At 43.5% G+C, this 27,541-nt stretch overlaps 1 protein-coding gene across 1 annotated transcript; it reads left to right on the plus strand.

Annotated features, from left to right (window-relative positions):
• The first annotated feature begins 3,589 nt into the window (after window positions 1-3,589).
• On the plus strand, window positions 3,590-27,453 carry LOC129854457 (terminal nucleotidyltransferase 4B-like). The gene is made up of 12 exons (XM_055921517.1): window positions 3,590-4,437; window positions 13,958-14,081; window positions 16,312-16,358; window positions 19,730-19,850; window positions 21,017-21,124; window positions 21,417-21,545; window positions 21,750-21,960; window positions 22,227-22,353; window positions 22,512-22,615; window positions 22,854-23,008; window positions 23,142-23,285; window positions 23,489-27,453. Exons 1-12 carry the CDS (start codon window positions 3,932-3,934, stop codon window positions 23,648-23,650), a joined length of 1,938 nt encoding a protein of 645 aa, XP_055777492.1. The 5' UTR covers window positions 3,590-3,931; the 3' UTR covers window positions 23,651-27,453.
• Window positions 27,454-27,541: the final 88 nt, after the last annotated feature.

A 27,541-nucleotide genomic window follows, 5' to 3' on the forward strand; every position in this document is an offset into this window, starting at 1 on the left:
TTTACAAGGTGATTTATTTAACATGATTTGGGTTGCTGGAAGTACATTGATTACCTTGTTCTGTTACTGGGGAGGATATAATACATTTTATTTTATGTGTTTTTCACGACACCCAAAGTCACTTTATATACAATAAAAAGAAACAAAATCACAAAAATAATGTAAAAATACCGTTACAATAAACATAAGGACAGACTAACCATGGAGAACACTAAACATGACAGATTAACCATGGAGAACACTGAACATGACAGATTAACCATGGAGAACACTGAACATGATGACAGATTAACCATGGAGAACACTAAACATGATGCCAGATTAACCATGGAGAACACTAAACATGATGACAGATTAACCATGGAGAACACTAAACATGATGACAGATTAACCATGGAGAACACTAAACAGGATGACAGACTAACCATGGAGAACACTACACATGATGACAGACTAACCATTGAGAACACTGAACATGATGACAGACTAACCATGGAGAACACTAAACATGACATATTAACCATGGAGAACACTACACATGATGACAGATTAACCATGGAGAACACTACACATGATGACAGATTAACCATGGAGAACACTAAACATGATGACAGATTAACCATGGAGAACACTACACATGATGACAGATTAACCATGGAGAACACTAAACATGATGACAGATTAACCATGGAGAACACTAAACATGATGACATATTAACCATGGAGAACACTAAACATGATGACAGATTAACCATGGAGAACACTAAACATGATGACAGACTAACCATGGAGAACACTACACATGATGACAGACTAACCATGGAGAACACTGAACATGATGACAGATTAACCATGGAGAACACTAAACATGATGACAGATTAACCATGGAGAACACTGAACATGATGACAGATTAACCATGGAGAACACTAAACATGATGACAGATTAACCATGGAGAGCACTAAACATGATGACAGATTAACCATGGAGAACACTAAACATGATGACATATTAACCATGGAGAACACTAAACATGATGACAGACTAACCATGGAGAACACTAAACATGATGACATATTAACCATGGAGAACACTAAACATGATGACAGATTAACCATGGAGAACACTAAACATGATGACAGATTAACCATGGAGAACACTACACATGATTACAGATTAACCATGGAGAACACTAAACATGATGACATATTAACCATGGAGAACACTAAACATGATGACAGATTAACCATGGAGAACACTAAACATGATGACAGACTAGCCATGTAGAACACTAAACATGATGACTGACTAGCCATGGAGAACACTGAACATGACAGACTAGCCATGTAGAACACTAAACATGATGACTGACTAGCCATGGAGAACACTAAACATGACAAACCAATCAAGGAAGTGAGCTAGAAAATATAACAACTAAAACAACAGAGACTACGGATAAGTCTGTGTGAAGAGGTCTGTAGTGTGGACTTGAATATGTGTATGCATTGTGAGTTTCTGACATGGAGTGGAGGGAGTTCTGGAGTTGGGGACCTGCACTGCTAAAATCCTCGTCTTCAATGGAGCGGAGCCTGGTGTGAGGGATGGTGAGCAGGCCAGTGTACGATGAGCGCAGTGAACAGGTAGGGGTGGAGGAGGTCAGTAAATTATGTGGGTGCCAGTAGGTCAGTATGTTATGTGGGTGCCAGTCCAGTGTGTGCTTTATTGAACTGGGAGCTGGTGGAGTTTGATGAGTATGGGGGTGATGTGGTCCCAAGGTCTGGTGTGTGTGTATGAGGACTTGTGCAGCTGAATTTTTTTATATGTTGAAGTCTGTCCAGTGTTTTGGCGGGGAGACTAGAGAATGGCGTTGCAGTAGTCCAGGCTTGATAAAACAAAGGCATGAATGAGGTTTTCAGCATTGAGGTCAGTGAGAGAAGGTCTGAGTTGTGAGTTGTTTTTGAGGTGGAAGAAGGCTGACTTGGTGATGTTTCGCATGTGGGGTTCAACGACAGAGTGGGGTCAAATGTAACACCAAGGTTCCTGACTGTGGAGTTGGAGTGGATGGTGCAGCTGTAGATTTTCATGTTGAGTTGACCCAGTTTATTGATGAGGGATATTGGGCCCATGATATCAGTTTTGTCATCGTTTAGTTGAAAAAATGTATTGCTCATCCAAGTTTTCAGTTCACGGACACAGGCAATGACAGAGTGGGGTGGCAGAGTGGAGTTGGGTTTTGTGTGGATGTACACTACCGTTCAAAAGTTTGGGGTCACTAAGAAATGTCCTTGTTTAGGGAAAAAAGCAAATTTTTTTGTCCATTAAATAACATCAAATTGATCAGATATACAGTGTAGACACTGTTAATGTTGTAAATTACTTTTGTTGCTGGAAACGGCTGATTTTTAATGGGATATCTACATAGGCGTACAGAGGACCATTATCAGCAACCATCACTCCTGTGTTCCAATGGCACGTTGTGTTAGCTAATTTAAGTTTATAATTTTAAAAGGCTAATTGATCATTAGAAAACCCTTTTGCAATTATGTTAGCACAGCTGAAAACTGTTGTACTGATTATAGAAGCAATAAAACTGGCCTTTAGACCAGTTGAGTATCAGCATTTGTGAGTTTGATTACAGGCTCAAAATGGCCAGAAACAAAGAACTTTCTTCTGAAACTCGTCAGTCTGTTCATGTTCTGAGAAATGAAGGATATTCCATGTGAGAAATTGCCAAGAAATTTTAGATCTAGTACAACGCTGTGTACAACTCCCTTCACAGAACAGCACAAACTGGCCCTAACCAGAATAGAAAGAGGAGTGGGAGGCCCCAGTGCACAACTGAGCAAACACCAGTCTCAATGTAAACAGTGAAGAGGTGACTCTGGGATGCTGGCCTTCTAGGCAGAGTGGCAAAGAAAAAGCCATATCTCAGACTGGCCAATAAAAAGAAAAGATTAAGATGGGCAAAATAACACAGACAATGGACAGAGAAACTCTACCTAGAAGGCCAGCATCCCGGAGTCGCCTCTTCACTGTTGACGTTGAGACTGTTTTTTTGCGGGTACTATTTAATGAAGCTGCCAGTTGAGGACTTGTGAGGGGTCTGTTTCTCAAACTAGACACTCTAATGTGTGCATTTACAATCTTGACCACCAGGAGGCAGAGAACAGGGAGGCATGCCTTAACTAAGGCAGTGGTCAAGGGAGCAAGTTGTGGTTTTGGATTTAGAAAATAGTTCAGCAATGGTGGTTTCATTGAAGGGAGAAGACACTGCTGTTTGTATATAGCCTCCACTTTGATATGCTGCTTTCATACTTTGAAATAATGGAAATGTAATTTATCAGCCTGATGGATAGAATATCCTGTCATGACATGAAGTAACCATTTAAGTTAGGTCTATCTTGGCATTTATTTTATTTTATTACAAACCTCCCACAGACTTATTTCAGTGTGTGTACCTCATGTTCTCATGTGAAAATAATTCATCAATCGCCCATTGTTACGCAACAGGTAACATGTTCTGCTCTTGCGTAAGAACGACACTTTCTCCGCCCTTTTCGAATCACCATTTCACTCTGTGCGAATCTGCGGCTGCGCAGTGTCCGCCATTGAGGACCCACAATCAGAAGGAAAGGGTCAGAAATCGCTTCGATAGGCAATGGTTGCACGTTTCCTTCATTCTTGAATCCAAACTTTGCCAACATTCTTTCATTAAACACGACACCTACTGTCTAATAATAGTAGTATCTAATAGTCGTTTTAATTCATGGATAGCAGATTTAGATATTTTATAGCAATTTGAAGTAACCTTCATATCTAACGTTAGTCCGCTGTTAAGCTTACGAGTGAGGTTAGCTAGCTAGCTACCTGGCTAGCTTTAGCTACACGAACTGAGCCTTGCTCTGGGGCAGTGTGCTTGCACTGTCGTTTGATGGATCCAAGAATCGCTTGGTTTCAGCCAGAACAACGAGGGCCAGCCAACAGCCTGTGGATGCAGATTTGGGAAACAACACAAGGACTGGGGAATCTGTACTTCAATAACAACTGTAACACGGGTAGTTTGTCTAGCACGTCAAGCGTCAGTACGAAATCGAACATCAACGGGACATTGGGTAACGTGATCTCGAACAAGAACGGAGCTGTCACTAACAGCGAACCCAGGAACAAGGGAATGTCCAACTCAACGAAAGACATAGATGTGGTCGAACAACGAGACTTTATTCCGTTGGAAGCTAATAACAACCACAACAACCGTTCATCGTTGGGGAGGGGCAGCGGAGGGGGGCAAGTGGGCTCTGGGGTCTCAGGACACCCCAACAAAAGGAAAAGAGACAACAAGGCTAGCACTTATGGATTCAACAGTAGCCTCGAGACCGGAGGCTGTGGTTACACGGGAACACCATGGAAAGTCAAGAACTACTCTGAAGGAATCTTGGGGTAAGAAACAAAATGACACATCAAAACTAGCTACTAGTAACGTTAGCTAGCTCTTATAACGTTACAAGTTAATCATAAATCACGTGTTATCTAGCTAACGTTATATATCTCTGCCACACTAACGTTAGTTGTTTAGACAACTAGCCAGCCAGCTAACTTGGCTGGTGAAGTGAGCGCACATATTCCTATGGTTAGACATCATAGCCATATTTAGGCGTGCCGATTTGACCGTCAAGCGTCATAATCCATTATGTTGGGGGACGTTCCTAACCGGCTAAGGTCAGTCGAAAGCAATGGGACAGTCAATGTTAACTAGCTAGTTAGTTAGTTACATCCAGCAGCCTGTTTTATTACCTTGGTAGCTAGCTACCTCGTGGTTGCCAACATCTGCATGTGTTCACTACACTGACGAGCTAAACAAAAAAAATCTAATCCGAATGACATTTAGTTAAAAGCACGAGTACTGAGCAGTAACCATAGTCAAGTCAATGCAGAACTCTTTTCTTGATAGTTGACATGTGACTGACTGTCAGGCTAAGCCTACCTAACTAATGCTGGTATTTCTCGTCTGTTTCACTGTTGCCTATTTGCAGCAATTAAAACCGAAAAAACAACTTCTCTGGTGGATATAAGTCAGAAGCATCTATTCTAATTCCAAAATGTACTAAAAGGTGTAAATAGGATACTTTTGGTCATAGTCAGTATTTTCCCAAATTCAGATTTGCGAGATTGAAGAAACCCATTCTTTAGCATGCATCGCCTCTGACTTCTTTACGTGAGACAATGTTATGTTGAAGGAACAATACTTGTTCTTTATTAAACAGCGTGTTTTTTTCTCTCCAAATCACACCTCCTCAGAGCTCATTTAGGCATCACAAACACAATTTAATCCTTTAGCCAAAGTCATAATAGGGTGGATGTTTGGGGATACCTTAGCTACTGTGAGTGAATAGGAACAAACAACGATAACTGTCAGAGTACATATAGCAAACATAACAGGCCCACATCAAACCACAACCCCAAGTTGCAATTCGGAAATGGTGTCTATTTCTTAATGACTGTGGAAAAGCGAGGTGACATCAGTGAGTTCTAAATTGGGCAAATGCACAACATGTATCTTAAAGGGTCAGCAATCTTGGCCAGAAGCCGTAGTACACAACATGTGTAGGCTGAACTATTTCCCTTCTCTCGAAGTGTTCCGTAAGTAAAGGCCTGAGAGTTGACAGATTGTCCCACTTCTGACACAAATGTAGTTATTAGGGACAGTCAGGGGGGCTTGTGGCCGTGTAGCTACAGGGCAAGTATACCCTCCCAGGTGTAAAGGTCCAGACCTCTTAGTAGAGTCTCTTAGTATAGTATTTTTTATTTAATCCTTATTTAACTAGGTGAGTCAGTTAAGAACAAATTCTTATTTACAACGGCCTACCCCGGTCAAACCCTAACCTGGACGACACTGAGCGAATTGTGCGTCGCCCTATGGGACTCCGAATCATGGCCGGTTGTGATTCAGCCTGGAATCGAACCAGGGTCTGTAGTGACGCCTCTAGCACTGAGATGCAGTGCCTTAGACCGCTGCGCCACTCAGGAGCCCCGAGTACACTCTGTCTTTCATATAGGTTGGCTATACTAGCTTACTGATTATGATATGTCAGGTTGGTACAAGCAGATATAGAGGTTAGGTTACTGTAACCATTTTCTCTGTAATGACAGAGGATATTTCCCCAGACACTGCTGAAATGAAATGTGCTGCTTTACAACCATCCAAATGCCTTATCTTATCACTGTTGTTTTGCCTGAGTCCCCCCTCTGTTTATTCGTCCAAGTATAAAGGACCAGGTCTGTCTTAAAAAAACACATTGACCAATTAGTTTATATAATCTTAGTGTTACAGAAATTTTGTGTGACAGCTATTTCAGAAATGCAGTTCTTACTAGTTTAAACTAGAGAAAAGTCCTGAGGTGGGTGGGGTGTTGTTTTAAAGGCTGAGGTGTAGAGGCGTGTTGTTTTTCTCTTCTACGTGCCTGACAAGCGTAGGCTAGCAACATGCAAGAGCCCAGAGCAAAGTCTTAGCTAAGCTGATCCTCATTTATAGTAATATGAAGCACACTGTTTGCATAAGGACATTCCTTAGTGATTACTCTTAATACCCCAACCTTTACTATACAGCCTGGATCACAGTCACAACCAGGCTCTGTCTCCCACACTCCTGGTTCTTATTCTGCTCACAATGCTTAGTTACTGAGTTGCATCATGAACATATATTTCACAATATATACATGTAAAGCCTAAATATCTGCCAATTGATAGTATCGCTTTCAGAGAGTGTTTTTCAGGCTTCTAATCTCTGGTTGTGGAAATGTTTCATTAGCTTTCTTCCCCAATTCCCTGACTGGGAAGTGATTCACATTCAGGTGCATTTTCTTTTTTTCTTTTCTTTTTTTTTAATCCCATTTTCTCCCCAATTTTCGTGGTATCCAATCGCTAGTAATTACTATCTTGTCTCATCGCTACAACTCCCGTACGGGCTCGGGAGAGACGAAGGTCGAAAGCCATGCGTCCTCCGAAACACAACCCAACCAAGCCGCACTGCTTCTTAACACAGCGCGCCTCCAACCCGGAAGCCAGCCGCACCAATGTGTCGGAGGAAACACCGTGCACCTGGCCCCCTTGGTTAGCGCGCACTGCGCCCGGCCCGCCACAGGAGTCGCTGGAGCGCGATGAGACAAGGATATCCCTACCGGCCAAACCCTCCCTAACCCGGACGACGCTATGCCAATTGTGCGTCGCCCCACGGACCTCCCGGTCGCGGCCGGCTGCGACAGAGCCTGGGCGCGAACCCAGAGACTCTGGTGGCGCAGCTAGCACTGCGATGCAGTGCTCTAGACCACTGTGCCACCCGGGAGGCCTCAGGTGCATTTTCCTTTGCTTGTGATACCTGAGGGATCGCCTATTCAGGCTCGCATTAGTCAAGAGGTTGATTTTGCATTAGTTAAACAATTTGATGGGGAGGGGAAAGAAACGGGTGGGAGAAGAGTAACGATTTTCTTTGGACGAGTAAGGCACTGTTGTTGGTTGCGGGGGTGGGGATAGGGTGGATAGGGGTGTAGGTGTGTGTATGCGTGCAGAGTTGTTGGACTGCACGGTTGAGCCCAGAAGGTCCAGCCGCTCTGTATAAGGGGTGCTGTGTTTACATGCAGCACACGCTGAGCATGTCCTGGCTTCGCTCTCCCAAAACAAACCCGCCCCTCCAGGAGAGAAACCTGAGCTCTTTCTCTGATGTCACAGAGCCCTCTATCCAATGAGCTCTGGAACAGCAATGGCGTTGTGCCACCTCTAATTCACTGAAACAAAAGTTGTTGTGAAAGACCCAGAAATGTTATTGGTGTGTGAGTGGAGTGGACTGCCTAAAATAGTATTTGTATGGCTGCACTGTGCTGTCACACACAACTAGCTGTGGAAAAACCTAGGTTGTGTTCACTAGGCACAAAACAGAAGAAAACTTCCCAAAATGGAGTGAAACAGGGAGAGACTATTTGAACTTGACCAATAAGAAATGTTTGTTTCATTACCTTTTGCCCTACTTGTGTGCTATTGAACACAACCCTGGCCGTGGTCCTATATGTTGAGGTCAGGGGTCACACAGTGCCAGATTAGTTTTGTACAATGTTGACCCCATGGGCCATCTAAATGTGCTGCTAATCTCTCGGTGACTATCAGTATAGGCACATTATTGTTTTTAGAACCATCTCTGAGATTTATGATCCAAGTCCCACAGCTCCAGCTTTCAGATATCACCTCTTGTTACCCCAACACAGCACCACTCATAGAGCTATGGCTCGGTCTGTACTGTACTGGCTGTTAGAGATATCAATGGCGTTTTCTCGTTTGGGCAAATGTTCGTCCTCCATCTTTTTCCTCCGTGACCCGGTAAGCGGTCATTGAGTTTGTCATTGAGTTTGTCATTTCGTTAGTAGGCAAACGGAAGATGGTCCTCCTCGATAGCCTCCTTTAGGCGAGGAAACAAACACAAGTGTATCCTACCTGAGTCCTTCACGGAAGAGTTTTGAAATCTGCCACACCCCCTTTGAATCAGCTATTGTTTTCTTGAAGGAGAAAACATTTTAAAATGACATGCTACTTATAATTTTGTCTTTGACATGTCTTGCAAATCTAATTGAGAAAAGGCATTTGCACCCCCCCCCCCACCCCCCCCTTTTTCTGGCATACAGCCAGGTGGTGAGGCTAGGACTTGCAGAGAGCTATACATGCTGCTGGTCCTTTAGACTGTGGGTAATATACCCTTCTCTCTACCAGCACGTGTGGGAAACCCTCTGTATCTCAGCCATCCCATGTGCTTAAAGAGGAATGTTTTTTAATTGATATGTTCTCCCCTTCTGGCCAATTTGAAAGCCGTTGAGTTAATGTAATCTGAACAGCATATGCGGTAGCTAGTTAGGTAGATTGTTTCTTGTTTTAGTACAGCCCATACAAATTCAATACTGAAAGACAATCATATTTATTTTGTGAATGTTGTACTGTTTGACAATAAGTTTGGAGACTGCTGTGTTTTTTGAGGCCGTTTCTGTTGTTCAAATTATGGTAATTGCATGTTTGAAATCTCTTTTCACGGTCAGTATTTAAACATTTCTGGCAATTGCATTTTCATAAGCCTGTATAAATGCCTTTCAACCAGGCAGATTAAGAGAGACCTACCTAGGTACATGCGTCACTACATGCCATGTGACTAATGATGAAAAGCACACCGTGTGCTCTTTTCTCTACTCCAGTCTTGATGAACTCAATATGCAACCTGTATACCACAGATCTCTATGCTTGTCTGATAGGTTGCCACTCACATGTTGCATCCTGGCTCTTTTTTAAAAGGCCTCAGTGGGAGGAGCCATGAGGACTTGGTTGACAGGCAGACTAGGGTCATGCAGTGATTGGAGTCTAGCCTGTGAGCTCAGATGGAGTGGAAATTGTCACGGCGATCAGAGGACATGACATGCAGTACGTTTACACCAAACACACGAGTTTGAGTAGACTAGACTCTTGTTGCTAATGTTTAGCCTAGTGCTAATGGCTCAAATCTGTTAGCAGTGTGTCTGCAGATTGTATTTGGGGTAGCCCAAGATCTAGCAGCCCAACTAATAAAGATCATATTGTTCTTTTGATGTCTGTGTCTGTCCATGGGTCTCTGTACTGCTGAATATAGGCCTAGATGTTATGGTGGATCGAGCCTTAGGGCTTTAATTGAAGAGGATGGTGTATTGTAAGTGTAGTCTAGTGTTTATGGCTGGACTTCCAGCACGCCAGATGTTTTGGAGCCTGTGGTGCCGGGAGCTTTTTTTTCAGCACTAAACACATGGTTTCAACTGCAGCTAGTGTGTGCCAGATAACTCCACTGAGGTCAAGCAGGTCACTAACGATCATGGACAACTGGGGTCCTCGTAGCCATTGCTTGTCTTCAACTCAAATCCTCTGGTTATGGTAGCAAGTCTGAGCCACTGTAGTGCTGCTGGAGGATAAGTCAGGCATTGATGAAAGCTTAATGAACTGGCCACCTTATGTTCAGTGTATGGTTTGGGTTGACATCCTTTCCTCTGTGTGTGTGTGTGTGTGTGTGACTATGCGTATTGCTGGCCCTGTCACTCATAGGCTAGCCTATTCATGTTTTTGTGTGAGTGGCATATTTACACATGTAGCACTGCCAACAGAGGGACTGCCTAATAAGCAGTGAGTGAGGAAAGTTTTTGCAGGTTCACGTGAAGAGAATGCCTGCTGGATGACATGTCTCTCACTGTTTCTGGCAGCGCTATGAAACATGGGCATGGTACAGTACCCTGTTATTTCTGTCCCTGGTCCTTCTGCAGTATTTATAGCTGGTTGCTCTAATGCTGTTCGGTATAGGCCATTCTAAACCAGGGGGCTGGCCTTGCACATTCGAAAAGCCATCTGCCAGCGAACCCTCTCCTTTCTCAAAGGCACTTTGGCAGTTTGATTTCCCTCCTCTGTCTTTTACTGCCTGTGTCTGAACTCAAGACACATGCCCTGCCCTCTGACTCTCACACACCTTTATACTGTCAGTCCATCTGAGCAGCTGGTCAATAAGCAGTACCAGTCTGCCACTGCAACAGTGAACTTGCAGATGAGACCCTGATGTTATGGTCCTCCCCCTCTTTCATATGAAGACATATTTCCTCCACCACACCTACTCTGCTGCCTCAGAAACCTACTGGCACTTGCTGCTCAGTTGTACACTACAGTATCTATATCTTGGAAAAGATGTTGCCTGTTTCCGTTGCAAAGCCATTCCTCCAAACCCAGGGCTCCCAAATGGGTTTGCCTAGTTTTGCTCTTTGCTTGTCACATGCTCCAGAGGCACTGGGCTGCTCCCCCTGGTCTAAGCCGGTTCCCTGGGTGACGAGGCGATGTGGCTTAGCCCTGAAACGAAACCCATTCTCCTCTCACATGGACAGCCAGTCAGACACTGCTGCTGTGAAATGAAACTTAGCAGCACCACTGGTCTGAGCTGGAATAGAGAGCCTATACTTAGGCTGACTCTCTGAAATGAAACTGACTCTGGCACAGCTTTTTGTTTGTAATAAGCACAGTGTAGGAGCCCGGCAGTGTGAGACAACTACATTTGCTAGGAGACTGGCAGACACACAATACAATGTGCTCACATATTCTTTTAAAAGACCTTTGCTTGAAAAGCAAACGGCAATAGTACTGTTTGGTCATGTTGAGACACTGTAGCCAGTATATACTTCCTCAAAATAGTCAGAATTAAATCTGTCATTAATTTAGATGTTTTTGTATAGATTTTTTCCCCCATCACTAGTTCCCACTATAGTCATACCTTGCTATGTTGACTCTAGGTGTGTTCACGGTGCAGTCTTTGTTGCAGTGACTGGCTGGGCGTGATGAATGCTGTCAGCCAGGTTGTCTCTGCAGAGCGTATCTGTGGGCCTGTTGCTGCCTGTGTGTGTTATGTGTTGAAGGTACTAAACTCCTGTTCTCATGTCAGTCTGACCAACACCAGAAATGAAGAGACAAATAGAAAGAGAAGGAAGGAATCCCCTGCATAGTGCTCCGCTTCAGTCACCTCAGAATACACTGTAATGTGAGGCCCTGGCCCGTCCAGAAAAACAGCTCATGGTACCTCAGGATAGGGAACCTCATGGTGGGTATCTTCACACACAATTACCGGGCCTGCCCTGAGGAGTTAGCTTGGCCTACTTAAAATGGGAGAGGCTGGTGCTTGGGTGAGGAAAGGTGTAGAAGTTAGATTAGTTTAGCAGCCTATTGTTTATATTACAAGCTGTGTGATACACTCCTCTGTGTGAATATAAAGGGATCATTGTTTGAGGATGAACACCTGCAGTGATGTAGCTTGAAAGGCCTGGTATCATCACATCAGGGAGGAGTACTTCTACCCAGGGACTGATGGCATTGAACTGGCATGACTGTCTGGCTGGCTGGACTGCTGTGTAGATTGGGCCAACAGACAGGCTGGTGATTGGGGCGGCTGTCGGCTGGGGTTTAACCGGGTCAGGGCCCTTTAGTTGGACTCCTGGCTGCTACACCAGGAATGTCTGTCTGGGTGTCGATGAGGATTAGGCGAAAAACAGACTACTGTAAGCGCCAGGGAAGACTTATCTAAAACGCAGCGCTCCATAGAGCGCTACCCAAATGAGAAGCAGGCTGCATCCTCTACAGTAGCTACTAGTGTTTCTCACAGCTAAGCCCTCTCGGGTACACAGGCTCAGAAGTAGCTACCATTTCTTTCCCACTCTCTCTTTGATTTTCCTGCCAAAGGAAGCTGTGCTGCAGGCCTGTCATTGGCTGGGTACTGTGTTGTGTTTACATGGCCCTGTGGGTGACTGGGATTGTGTGTGTGTGAGCAGACCCAGTAAAGGGGCAGCCAGGGCAGAGTGACCTGCTCCAATGCCAGTCCACGACAGCCCCAGCCCAGCCCTCTGGTGTCCTGGCCTCTAGTACACCCCCCCCCCCCAGTATGTGGTGCTCACTCACATTACAGCTCCTCACACAACAGGACTGCTGCCTCTGCTCTACTCACAATCATAATGCTGTTTGTGCAGCTTGATATTCAACTCAAGCTAGTAGAGTTTCCATTGTAAGATAAGGAAAGAGAATAAGTTTTTTATCCTCCGATGACTGAGTTTCCCTACGGCCTTACTGTGTTGGTTGGTCACTGAGTGTTAGACCTAGTGTCCACGTGTTGTCTGCTCCAATCCCCCATGACTGGCTTGATTTCTCTCCATTCTGCTCCGTTTCCTGTCCCCACACTAAGCACTGGCCAGAACATACAAGAGCTAACCAGTAGAGTTTGGAACAACAAGGACGTGTGTTGGTTGGGTCAAAGGTTGAGGTGGAAGCTGGCTTAGGCCGCACTGTGTGTGTGTGGGTGGCAATCAGTACCACGTGTGAATGTTTGTGTGACCCAGTCTTTAGTGTTATTGATATAGCCTCTGGTCTAGGCCCTGTGGGTGGGTGTGTTGGTCAATCTGCAGCTTTAATAATAGTCAGACAGCAGGGTGAATTGCAGGCAGAAATAACCCCAGTCAGTCAATTACTGGCCCAGTCACGGTCTTGTCTCTGTGCCATTGTGTAATGTATCTGACAGTTGCCACAGTTTCTGGTCTCCCTAAACGAGCCCTGGCATTCATACCCACCCAGTCAAGGACCAAGTTTACCTGACAGACTTATCGGGGCCAAGGTGAGTGTTTATTGTTTAGTAAAGTCGATTTGTTGATTTAAGCACCCATTTTTAACTCAAGGACAGCAACACTTGTACTTATTAGCATTGTCCTCCCAAACTATTTAATCAGGCAAGGGACATTACATTTATGCCAACTGCTTTGGTACCAGTGAAGAACTGTGGGAATATGCCCTATGATTTGTACCAAAGGTGTAGATGTATTGCATTATGGTGGCTTTGTGATCTTTTCTCACACGTCAGCCTGTCTGTCATAATGCTGTAGTTAATGCATTTCTTCCCGTCTTCAGTAGATGCTACTTGATTACAGTTTGTTGGCACACAGGTGTTGGCAGTTACCCTTTAACATAACACGTCTCCAGTAAAGAAGCCAGTTTATGTAATGATGATGCTTTGCAATTAACTCCTCACGAACACCTAGTGTGTTTGAGGAAGTGTCATTTCTGTTTTCACTATTTCATTAGATTGTAGGGCAGGGTAATTGTCTCTGGTGGCTGTTCAGTGAGCTATCTGTGAAAGTTGTTAACAAATTGCGTTGACTGGCATAATAAAATATGTACTGTATTGTAGACCCCATCAATTGTATTGTAGACTTATTTAGATTATTATCTTACTATATATTCTGCCTTCAATCAATATATTCTGCTTTCAATCTTTGTCAGTGTATTTTGATCTGTTTCAGACTCTATCCTACTATCCCCATGACCATGCTACTTTCTCCCTTTCTCTCGCTCAGTCTCTGTCTCCCCCCCTAACACTGTTTTCTGTGTTCTGCAGGCTCCATGAGGAGATCAATGACTTCTACAAGCACATGTCTCCTCGGGCGGAGGAGGAGAGAATGAGGATGGAGGTGGTGGACAGGATCGAGAGGGTCATCAAAGACCTGTGGCCCACTGCTGACGTAAGAGATCACTCGCATCGCTACAATTCCAGTCCTAAGCCCATACAGGTCTATCCAGGTCCCAGATCTGTTTGACCATTATTGGTGTTCAGCAAACTCCTCTGGTTGTTGAAAATTTAACATAGTTGAAAAGATTTGGGCCCAGGCTAATACGGGTCATCGTTCAAATAAATATTGCAACCATGTAGAGTTCATGCTTTCATAAAAGCCAACACCAACTACCAGAAGTGACAGGCAGAGCAAAGGTTTGGAATTGAAGTGGTTTCTAGCTACACAGACAGGTCTCACCCACAGAGCAGGCTGCTTGAGATTCTCACAATCTCCTGTTCCCTCATTTTACAAATTCCCTTCATTGCTAGAGACGGCATGATAACTTGCTGCTCTATGTAGAAATGCTGTCTTTACATCTTTCTAGTCTTTCTCTGGCTGGCTCTATAGCTGTCTGAAAGGAGTCGTGACTCTGTAGGAGAGAGTGATTTTCTTTCCCTATAGGCTGAGCTGTAATGATGAAAGACAGGCCGTATATGGTGGAGCGTGTGACCAGCAGCCATTTGTGAAAGCGCCTGGTCGGTCCGCTCTTATCTCTCTGCTGTGTTATATTTTGGCCTGTAATCTACAGTGCTCCAGGTGTCCTTATTCCTGCTGACTTTGAGCCTGCTGATAGGGCTGTGTGTGTGTCTGCTCTCAGCTTTACAAGCTATACCAGGGATGGACAACTGCTGTTTTGTAGGCTTGCGGATCACTTTTTTAGTTTAGGAACTCAGTCTGGGTCTCAATTTACTGTTGAGTTGGAATAGTAGAAAACACAAAGTGCAATTTCTAAATGTGGTTGTACATCAGCAGTTCTCTTATGTCTCACTGACAGTAACTCAATTAGCCCATGTCAGCTAAAATGTCTAGTGGCCTGCCATCTTGTAGTAATCATGGTCGAATTACCAACCGGGGGGCCCCCATAGATTTTATTAGTCACTCTCACTCAGACATCATATAAAAACATTTAATTTCTTCACCCTATGGCAAAATATGTAGAATTACAGGGAATTTGCTGTGAAACTGCACATTTTTCTCTGTCCCATGGAGAATTGTGTAGTATCACAGGAATTGATCTAAAGAAATGTAAAACAGTTGCCCATCCCTGAGCTAGACAGAAAAGCCCACTGCTGTTCCTGGTACCTCTCCTACCTCTTACTCTATCCACTGAGGCAGGAGAGCAGTTAATATCCTGTCCACAACAAGATCAGGACTAAGACTCCCAGCAATCACCTGACCTCTTACACACACTCAATACGAGACCTGTCTGTGACTGGGTGAACTGAACAACTGTGAATCACCAGATAGCTGAATAATTAGTCTAGGAGGCGGCCACCATGTCTTTCTCTCCCTCTCTAATTTCACTCCGTCTCTCGATAATGTAAGTGACAACCACTAGCTCTTTATACAGTAGAGCCGAGCCATGAGTTAAGTTCACCTTGGGGACCTGTGTGGATGTGTGTTCCCCCTCACTGGAATTGGAACTCGTCCACACAGTGGCAATCCATCACCCCTCTCATTTCCACCCACCCACATCACAATCACATGCCCTGCCTCTAGTAAGCAGATTGGAGCCCAGGCTTTAAACTCCTTGGTCGGTTCAGGCAGGAGCTCAGCCCAGGAGGGAATAATGGCTGGTTTAAGGCTTAAGCAAAGGCTATTTTTGAGCCCTCAGAACCAATGTGAAATACTGTTATGTGATGTGACATTGGTTAATGCCCACAAAGCTCAGATAAAGCGGGATATTTGTCTGGAATCTGGACGCATTAAATTAAATGCTTATTTCATTTCTTTTTGTCCAAACCGTTGGGGTTTAAAGCATAATTTTATCCTTGTTCTCATAACTACAGTAGTAATGGTTTGTTCAATTCCCATTTTTTGCCCCCAAGAACATTGCATGGTTGTCAGATAATGACTGCACCGACTTGCATAAAAGGTGAAATAAGTTGATGCATGTTAGACTCCCTCCCCACTTAGCATAAATATAATATTTTTATTGCTTTAGTTGACACCTGTCTCCAAGTATCAGACTGTTGACACAGGCAAGCAGCATATCATGTGACATGACAGACATCAAATCATTTTTCTTTATTTTCTAACAAATTAACTGCCATTGTATCAGTTCAAAGCTAATGTATAGCTCGGCTTATCTGATTGAGAAGTGAAATCAATGAATAACATATTTGACTTTGTGTTACAGGTTCAAGTGTTTGGGAGTTTCAGCACGGGCCTCTATCTGCCAACCAGGTAAGCTATTTGATTCAGGTAATGGAGTACATAATCGGCTTCCTATCGTAATCTCTCTTATAGTGTGTTGGTGATATGCGGGTTGACTCATAACCCGCAGACCCTGCGGGGCGGTCGGGTTTAGGGTTATGAAATATTGTGCGGGGGGGTGGCGGGTTGAATAAAGAGGAAACAACACCTTAATAAATCCGGGTTAGGGCCGGTTGCGGGCCTCAGATTCACTTTTTCACATGTACTTGGGCGGTTGTGGATGGGTTATTAGCAATAGAGGGCGGGTGCGGGTGAACAAACAGCTGACCCGCGCAACATTAGTAAGTGTAAACTGACCCATAACCCAATGAGTCCCACCTTATCGCTGGTGTGTTTTGGACTTCTAACCACTTTTAAACAGTGTTTGTTTGAGATACGGACTTCTGGGTTGTACCATTTGATTTCGTCTGATCTACCGAAATGTCTTGAGTCCAAATGGTTTGAGCTACAAACTATTAAAAGCCATCTATGTTTTTCTCTGATGCTCATAAGCGCCGTTAGAAGGTAAGGGGTTCTTCTGCATAGAAGATCATAGGAAATCCCAGGACATAGTTTCTATAATACTGTAATAAACTCAGTTGCGGTCACAAACTCCACACAGTTATCACTGACTAGTTAGATATTCATTTCCAAGTGAAAAACAATTTCTATACTTACTGCATTCATATAATTTTTTTAATCAGGTTTTCCCTCAGGCAGATTTTTTATTTTTTTTAAACAGTTGTCGATTAAACTCAGATGCAACGGTTTTGTCAAATTAAAACACTTCATTGTGAGGCTAAATACAGTACCTTCGGGAAAATATTCAGACCACGACTTTTTCCACATTTTGTTAGGTCGCAGCCTTATTCTAAAACTGATTCAATTGTTTTTTTCCCCTGAATCGACACACACTACCCCATAATGACAAGGCAGAAACAGGTTTATGACATTTTTGCATATGTATGAAAAAAAAAAAACTGCTATGACATTTACATAAGTATTCAGACCCTTTACGCAGTACTTTGTTGAATCACCGTTGGCAACGATTACATTCTTGACTCTTCTTGGGTATGATGCTACAAGCTTGGCACACCTGTATTTGGGAGTTCTCCCATTCTTCTCAGCAGATCCTCTCAAGCTCTGTCAGGTTGGATGGGAAGCGTTGCTGCACAGCTATTTTCAGGTCTCTCCAGAGATGTTCAAGTCCGGGCTCTGGCTGGGCCACTCAAGGACGTTCAGAGACTTGTCCCGAAGCCACTCCTGCGTTGTCTTGGCTGTGTGCTTAGGGTCGTGGTCCTGTTGGAAGGTGAACCTTTGCACCTGTCTGAGGTTGTGAGCAATCTGGAGCAGGTTTTCATCAAGGATCTCTCTGTTCTTTGCTCCGATCATCTTTCCCTCGATCCTGACTAGTCTCCCAGTCCCTGCCACTGAAAAACATCCCCACAACATGATGCTGCCACCACCATGCTTCACCGTAGGGAGGGTACCAGGTTTCCTTCAGATGTGACGCTTGGCATTCAGGCCAAAGAGTTTAATCTTAGTTACATCAGACCAGAGAATCTTGTTTCTTATGGTCTGAGAGTCTTTTGGTGCCTTTTGGTAAACTCCAAGCGGGCTTTCATGTGCCTTTCATAAAGGCCTGACTGGTGGAGTGCTGAGATGGTTGATGGGATGGTTGTCCTTCTCGAAGTTTCTCCCATCTCCACAGAGGAACTTTGAAGCTCTGTCAGAGTGACTATCGGGTTCTTGGTCACCTCCCTGACCAAGGCCCTTCTCCCCCGATTGATCAGTTTGGCCGGGCGGCCAGCTCTAGGAAAGAGTCTTGGTGGTTCCAAACTACTTCCGTTTAAGAATGATGGAGGCCGCTGTGTTCTTGGGGACCTTCAATGCTGCAGAAATGTTGTGGTACCCTTCCCCAGATCTGTGTCTAGACACAATCCTGTCTCGGAGCTCTACGTACTATTCATTCAACCTCGTTTGGTTTTTGCTCTGACATGCACTGTTAACTGTGGGACCTTATATAGACAGGTGTGTGCCTTTCCAAATCATGTCCAATCAATTGAAATTACCACAGGTGGACTTCCAAGTTGTAGAAACATCTCAATATGATCAATGGAAACAGGATGCACCTGAATTCAATTCCAAGGGTCTGAATAGTTAAGTAAACAAGGTATTTTAGTTTTTAATTTAAGACATTTCTAAGCATGTCTAAATACCTGTTTTCCCATTGTCAATATGGGGTATTGTGTGTAGATTGCTGAGGATTTTTTTCAAATGTAATCCATTTTAGAAAAGGCTGTAACGTAACAAAAAGTGGGAAAAAGTTAAGGGTTCTCAATACTTTCGAAAGGCATTGTATAAGGGCTGGACATGCAGATAAATGAAAGTATGATAAATGAAAAGCAGATTTTTGCTGGGCTCTCGGGACTGATGGGGTTAAACTACAAAAATTACCCACTGGGCAAAAACGGGTTTAATCAACATTGTTTCCACGTAATTTCAACAAACATTTAATTTTATTTTGAAAAAGTAATCAACGTAAAGGAATTTCTTTATTAACCTAAATTCAATGACAGGTGATTGTTTTTGTTCATTTCACTTATTTAATTTATGCTAGGTGACAACTCAACCACATGTAAATCAAAGCCAGATGTTTAACTGACTTCTGTTCCAAGTGGATAAGCTCTTAGGCCTTTCCTACACACTAATCAGTATTTGGTATTCAGACTTGCCTTATTCAGTTGCGTAACGTCAATATGATGCATTTTGCATCATATGATGCTGTGTTTGCATCATATAAGGCAAAATGCATCATACCGGCTAAATGTTTGTATTTTTTAAGTTATACATCTTAAACTTGATTGCTGACATGCTAAACATTTTGGGACTATAACAACAATGAACTAATGAAACTAATACCAAAATATCGTTTTTGGGTGGAGTTTTCCTTTAAGTTCAAGGTCAGAATACATACGCATAGAGAGAAGTGCATAAAAAGGGAATAATGTTACATTTCCGCACGTTTAACTCTGTTCAGAATTCACCCCTTTGTGAGTGGTTATATGGAGAATGTGGCTGGCCATTGTGTAATTATTTGCCTTTGTTTTTTGGGATTATGGCTGTGGTAATTTTAGCACTGCTGATCCAAAGCCTTTTTTAACCTTGTTTCTTGACGAGCCAGACTGCTCTCTGCTCCGACGTCACACACACACACACACACACACACACACACACACACACTGTAACTGGGGACTCTGGATTAGTGACAATAAGCTGTGTGTGAAAGTGAACTGGAGAGTCCTCTCTTCAGATCCGAATGTGATGTTGCTCTGACCTCTACTACTTACTCCACTTCCTAGTGACATCGATCTGGTGGTGTTTGGGAACTGGGAAAACCTGCCCCTTTGGACCCTGGAAGAGGCCCTACGGAAGAAAAACGTAACTGACGGGAACTCCATCAAAGTGCTGGACAAGGCCACGGTATGTTTGTATTTGTATTTATGGCTGCAGCTACTCTTTCTGGGGTCCAGCAAAATTAAGGCAGTTATACATTTTTTATTTTTAACATTACAATACATTTACACCAGATTTCACAACATATTAAGTGTGTGCCCTCAGGCCCCTACTCTACCACATATCTACAACACAAAATCCTTGTGTAAGTGTGTGTATAGTGTGTACGTTATCGTGTGTTTGTATGCATGTGTCTGTGCCTTTTGTTTGTGTTGCTTCAGTCCCCGCTGTTCCATAAGGTGAATTTTTGGTTTTTTAAGTGTAATTTTACTGCTTGCATAAGTTACTTGATGTGGAATAGAGTACCGTGTAGTTGGTTCTATGTAGTACTGTGTGCCTCCCATAGTCTGTTCTGGACTTGGGGACTGTAAAGAGACCTCTTGTGGCATGTCTTGGGGGGTATGCATGGGAGTCCGAGCTGTGTGCCAGTAGTTTAGACAGACAGCTCGGTCCATTCAATATGTCAATACTTATCACAAATACAAGTAGTGATGAAGTCAATCTCTCCTCCACTTTCAGCCAGGAGACATGCATATTATTAATATAAGCTCTCTGTGTACATCCAAGGGCCAGCCATGCTGCCCTGTTCTGAGCCAATTGCAATTTTCCTAAGTCCCTTTTTGTGGTACCTGACCACATGACTGAACAGTAGTCCAGGTGTGACCAAACTAGGACCTGTATGACCTGCCTTGTTGATAGTGCTGTTAAGAAGGCAGAGCATCGCTTTATGGATAGACTTCTCCCCATCCTAGCTACTGCTTTGTCAATATGTTTTGACCATGACAGTTTACAATCCAGGGTTACTCCAAGCAGTTTAGTTTCCTCAACTTGCTCATTACCATATGATTCAATACAAGATTTAGTTGAGGTTTAGGGTTTAATTAATGATTTGTCCCAAATACAATGCTTTTAGTTTTGGAAATATTTAGGACTAACTTATTCATTGCCACCCATTATGAAACTAACTGCAGCTCTTTGTTAAGTGTTGCAGTCATTTCAGTCGCTGTAGTAGCTGACGTGTATAGTGTTGAGTCATCCGCATGTTGTGCATGCATACTAACCGTGCAGTGTGTCATTGCCTCGGGTGACAGTGTGTGTAAATCCATCCTCATCACTATGTTCTATTGTTCCAGGTACCCATCATCAAGCTGACAGACTTCCGCACAGAGGTGAAGGTGGACATCAGCTTCAATGTGAAGAACGGAGTTAACGCTGCCCTTCTCATCAAAGACTACAAAAAGGTAAGTGAAGCAGGCATCTCTTATTTAGGGTACATTGCTTTTACCTAATGCAGTCCGGTAAAAGAGCTAGCTGATGAAACAGGCTTGAAAGTTAGCACGCATAGATTGTTGTATATTTGTCAGGTTCTTTGGGTTCTGACGGAGGTGTTGGTAGCTAATACACTTAACTACGTCTCCTCAGTCCCTCAATCCAGCCATACCCAATGTCCTAGTTTGAAACTTTCCCCGCTAGAGGGCACTATAACCATAACCATGGGTTTAACCATAACCACATGTTTCTTTTATCCATAAGAAATACCCAGTGCTTCCGAAGTTGGTTCTGGTGCTGAAGCAGTTCCTTCTCCAGAGGGATCTGAATGAGGTTTTCACTGGAGGGATCGGCTCCTACAGCCTCTTCCTTATGGCTGTCAGCTTCCTGCAGGTGAGAGACTTCTGCTCTTATCTCTGCTATTCTCTCAAGTAGCCCACACACACAGTGCAGGATAGATTGCATCTAACATTAGACTAATTTACTGTCTATAATAGACTTTTGACACATTTTAAGTCTTTCTCATTCAGTAAACTAAGATGATTTGGCTTGTTCCTCTATGCAATTGACCTCTTATCCTCTGCCCTTGTATTTCAGCTTCACTACAGAGAAGATGCGTGCAGCCCCAATGCCAACGTGGGCGTTCTCCTTATAGAGTTCTTTGAGCTCTATGGGCGCCACTTCAACTACCTGAAGACGGGCATCCGGATCAAAGATGGCGGCAGCTACGTGGCCAAAGACGAGGTTCAGAAGAGCACTGACCTCTACAGGCCCTCCATGCTCTTCATTGAGGACCCCCTAGCCCCAGGTAACAAGGCCTTCCATTCAGCATGGGTGCACTTGCCCAGGTGATACCTCATTTTTGCACTGTGATGCTCAAGATCTGTAACATCAGTCAACTACTGATGACACTAAACCTAAGAATCACACACTTTAACGGGCATGAATAAGACGGCTAGGGGTCCCAGGTGCCCATAGCAAAGGCTAAAAAGTCAGCTCAATATCAGACAATGTCTGAAATCTGTCACTCTTCCCAAATAGAGATGATCTAAGCATGCCTCTTGCCTCCTGCAGATAACGACGTTGGCCGCAGCTCATACGGTGTGTTGCAGGTGAAGCAGGCCTTTGACTATGCCTACATAGTGCTCAACCACGCCGTATCGCCCATCGCCAAGTACTACCCCAACAACGAGTCTGAGAGGTGAGGAGATGGTGAGCTAGGGCTCGCTTTAACCAACGACCGCGCTCACATTCCTTGGCTGCTATCTTAAAAAATCTTAAGTTATTTACTAAATACTCTATTTGAACTACTGCAAACAAGTTCTTCTAATCAGATATGTCCTATTTTCTTTCCTCCAGTATACTCGGCAGAATAATTCGGGTGACCCAGGAAGTGGCTGAATACAGGGACTGGATCACCAAGCTCTGGGGACCACAGTCTCAAAATGAACCTGCCCTGAATGGTATGTTTTCACAGTACTACTGTGAGTCTAGACACGGTCACAGATCTACCGAGTTGATAGTCAGTGTGTTTGAAGGGATCAGTTTCAGTAAGACAAGGTGTAAAATTGGTCATCTTAATTACGTTTTAAGTAGTTTGGGATCCAAGGTGATTTGTAGATCAGTGAAGTCCGACTGCTGTTTAGTCGATCTAAAACACACACTGTCTTACCACTGTTTGTCCATGTGCTGTTGCTGTAGGAAATGATGTCACACTGTTAGTGAAGCCTCAGCGGCTGGACGAGTGCAACAACAACCTGGCGGAGGAGGTGACTGCATCTCGCAGCAAGACCTCCTCCAACTCTTCCTCATTAGCGTCATCCTCATCCTCCACGGTATCCAGTTCCAGCGACGTTGTGAGTTTTGTTACACTCAAACACACCACTAAAACCACAATACCTGAGGAAATCAACTCTTAACACTACATTTAATGTGAACCACCCATTTGTTGCTGACCTGATTTACTGAGTTGTGATTGGTTGTCCCCAGGATTCTGACGGGACGCCCTCTAAGACAGTGAAGCAACTGCCTGGGCGGGGCTCCAGCGCCCACAGAGAATCCTCAGGTGGCGTGACCAATCACAGAACACAGAGGCACACCACCAGCACTCCTACTGACAACAAGGGGGGCAAGGTAGGGTCAGCTTGACGAAACCTAAGTCAACCACTGAAAAACTGTTACTGTACCTACAAATGCCTTGAACTTTTATGACCTGAGCGTTACAACACTGTCGGTACATAGATAATCTTTTAGATTTTACATTTCAATGGCACATATAGGCCTACTAGTGATCTGTTTACTGATCTAACTAGGTGTGTGTCTGTCTTGTTTCCCAGGCCAGGTTGTTCCGCTCGTCCAGTAAAAACACCCACCACGTCCAGCAGAACTCGTCCTCATCCAACATCAAGAGCCACCCGAGCAGCAAGCCACACTACCAGGGCAACAGCAAGAAGAGGAAACCTCAGCAGCACTCCGAGGCCCAGGACCTCTGCAGATAGGGCCGTCTTGGTCTGCTCTGCAACAGACTGACAGCCTGACTGTCCCACTTCTGCTGCCAGACCACATACTGACTGAGGAGTAGTATTAAGGATCTTCCTTCTCTCAAGCGACACGCATCTTTTTATAGCTGAAAAATATCCCAAAAAAAGAAATGGGAAATGCTGGGGCTTAGTTCTTGAAAGAAATGCTCATTTTCTTCCTTGACATAAACATGTTCTACAGTGGAGCTACACACCACATCCAGTACCTACAAATCTTGCCTTTTACCATAGCACCATCTGGTGTTTTGGAGGAATAAGTGTCTGGAAAGTAATGTAGATTTTGACAAGCAATACCTGGAACTTGGCTGGTGAACGAACTTCAGCAAGAAAAGTAAAAAAAGAGAAGAAAAAAAAGAATAAAATACACAAATAACAAAAATGTACAAAATGTTATATTGAAGAAGAAAAAAAATACACAGATTGAAAGACTAAAACCCAAAATGCAATCTGTAAGTGGATACGATAATTTTGTTTTTTTTGATGGGCGGTTATTTTTTGGTTGTGTAATCAGATTATACAAAGATTTGTACAAAAAAAGACAAACATGCGGAAATCTTTTGAGAAAAAAATTTCATAAAAATTGTTTGACTTTTTTACCGGATAATAGTGATTCAAGGCAAATGTAGATGTGCACATTTGCCTGCTAATCTGAGTAGTGGCAGGTTTGGGTTCCATTGCCAACATAAATCATCAGCATTCTATTTCTACTTGGCTGCTCTCTCAATGTGTTGACAGGCTTCTTTCCAAATTGTACCCCCTTTCCTATATAGTGCACTACTTTCACTAAATAGGGAATAGGGTGCCATTTGGGATGCACTAACAGCGTTAGCAGTATGCCTTAGTCAGGTAACATGCACACACACAGCCCTATAGATTACTGGCTGGCTGGGGACAAATCACTCATTCATACACACAGCTCTATACTACAACAACAGCGACGGTTTTTAGAGGTTCTCCCAGACTCATAGAATTACGGTTAGAGGACATAATGATTTTAGAAAAATTCTCCCCTTGAAATATGTCAAAGATCCATAGGTGTGGGAGGTAATCTTTTCCCTTTGATAATTTACCCATTATGACAATTTGTATTTGTTCATGTATTTTTCTATTAATGATATGAATATATAGTACTATACATGTTATATGTATTAACACTAGAGACCATATTCTTGTATCTTATATTTGGATGGGACTAGTGGGATATTGGGGAAGTATAATTGGTCAGGTGCAGTACCAATGTTGCTGTTTTGTGGCATTTTGTTTTAATATGTGGCTGGTCTACTTTAAAAGGGAGCTGAGTTTTTGTTCAGAATATAATGCAAACAAACACCTCTTTGGGAAAGGGGTCAACAACCCCTAGCTGAAATGTCCGGTATGTCAACATCTGATTGCAGTTCCACAACTAACCTGTAGATGGTGGCATTACTCGACTCTTCACAGCTGGCACCTGCATTTAGACCTTTTCTTCAGCGTCATAGTCAATGTATTCAGACCCCTTGACTTTATCCACATTGTTACATTACAGCCTGATTCTAAAATTAATTAAATTGTCATCCCCCCTCAATCTACACACAATACCCCATAATGACAAAGCAAAAACTGAAATTACATTTACATACGTATTCGTATAAGTATTCAGACCCTTTACTCTGTACTTTGTTGAAGCACCTTTGGCAGCGATTTACAGCCTAGAGTCTGCTTGGGTATGATGCTACAAGCTTAGCACACCTGTATTTGGGTAGTTTCTCCCATATTCTCTGCAGATCCTCTCAAGCTCTGTCAAGTTGGATGGGGAAAGTCTCTGCACAGCTATTTTCAGGTCTGTGCAGAGCTTTTTGATCGGGTTCAAGTATGGGCTCTGGCTGGGCCACTCAAGGACTTTGAGACTTGTCCCGAAGCCACTTCTATGTTGTTTTGGCTGTGTGCTTAGGGACGTTGTCCTGTTGGAAGGTGAACCTTCGTCCCAGTCTGACGTCCTGAGCGTTCTGGAGCAGGTTTTCATCAAGGATCTCTGTTATTTGCTCTTCATCTTTCCCTCGATCCTGAGTAGTATCCCAGTCCCTGCCACTGAAAAACATCCCCACAACATGATGCTGCCACCACCATGCTTCCCCGTAGGGAGGGTAACAGGTTTCCTTCAGACGTGACGCTTAGCATTCAGGCCAAAGAGTTCAATCTTGGTTTCATCAGACCAGAGAATCTTGTTTCTCATGGTCAGAGTACTTTAGGTACCTTTTGGCAAACTCCAAGCGGGCTGTCATGTGCCTTTTACTGAGTGGCTTCCGTCTGGCCACTACCATAAAGGCCTGATTTGGTGGAGTGCTGCAGAGATGGTTGTCCTTGTGGAATGTTCTCATCTCCACAGAGGAACTCTGGAGCTCTGTCAGAGTGACCATTGGGTTCTTGGTCACCTCCCTGACCAAGGCCCTTCTCCCCCGATTGCTCCGTTTGGCTGGACGGACAGCTCTTGGAAGAGACTTCTTCCATATAATGATGGAGACCACTGTGTTCTTGGGGACATTCAATGCTGCAAAAATGTTTTTGTAACCTTCCCCAGATCTGTGCCTTGACACAATCGTGTCTTGGAGCTCTACAGACAATTCCTTCGACCTCATGGCTTGGTTTTTGCTCTGACTTGCTGTCAAACGTTATATAGACAGGTGTGTGCCTTTCCAATCAATTTAATTTCTCTCAGGTGGACTCCCAGTTGTAGAAACATCTCAAGGATGATCAATGGAAACAGGATGCACCTGAGCTCAATTTCGAGTCTCGTAGCAAAGGGTCTGAATACTTATGTAAATAAGGTATTTGTTTTATTTTTTTGTAAATTAGCAAAAATTTCTAAAAACAAAAATGTTGCTTTGATAATATGGGGTATTGTGTGTCAATTCTTTTTAAACATCCATTTTAGAATAAGGCTGACTTAAGAAAATGTGGAAAAAGTAATTTCCGAATGCACTGTCTGCGCACTAGATAATCACTGTTTCCCAACCTTGGTCCTCGAGGATCCCCAACAGTACACAGGTTTGTTGTTGCCCTTGACAACTCATTGAGGGCTTGATGGGAATGGGTGATACCTAGTCAGTTGTACAACAATGCATTCAACTGAAATGTGTCTTCTGCATTTAACCCAACCCTTCTGAATCAGAGAGGTGCGGGGGCTGCCATAATCGACATCCACGTCTTCGGCACCTGGGGAACAGTGAGTTAACTGCCTTGCTCAGGGGCAGAATGGCAGATGTTTACATTGTCAGCTCGGGGACTCAATCCACCAACCTTTCGGTTACTGGCCCAAAGCTCTAACCACTAGGCTACCTGCCTGATGATTAGTTGAATCAGGTGTGCTTGTCCAGGGTTACAATAAAAATGGTTACTGTTGGGGGTACTCGAGGACTAGGGTTGGGAAACAGAGATGATCCACTGGCTGTAATTACATTTATACACAGTAGGAATGTCTAATTTTAGCTACAATTACTATTTTAGCAAATATGTTAGACAACATTGGTCGTTTTTAGATGGTTAAAAAATATTGTCCTGGGAAAGTACAGTTTGGACCTAAATGCAGTATATATCTGCTAATCTGTGAATTTGATTTGACACTTAGGAAACAAGTCAGGGAACACTGAATGACTTATCTGTGCCGTCACAATCTGTAATCATATCTTCTCACTGCAAGTACTTCAACAAAACTGTATCCACTCATCCAAATTGTAGTTTCTACAGCTATTCAAATCCATGCAATAAAACCCACAGTACAATAATTGAAACTCCTGGTGAATGTCCTACGGTAAATTGCTGCACCCCTAACAGGAAGGAAGCGGTAGCAGAAGGTAAGTAGTACCTCCATTA

Source organism: Salvelinus fontinalis, chromosome 4, assembly GCF_029448725.1.
Source record: "Salvelinus fontinalis isolate EN_2023a chromosome 4, ASM2944872v1, whole genome shotgun sequence".
Lineage (NCBI taxonomy): Eukaryota > Metazoa > Chordata > Actinopteri > Salmoniformes > Salmonidae > Salvelinus > Salvelinus fontinalis.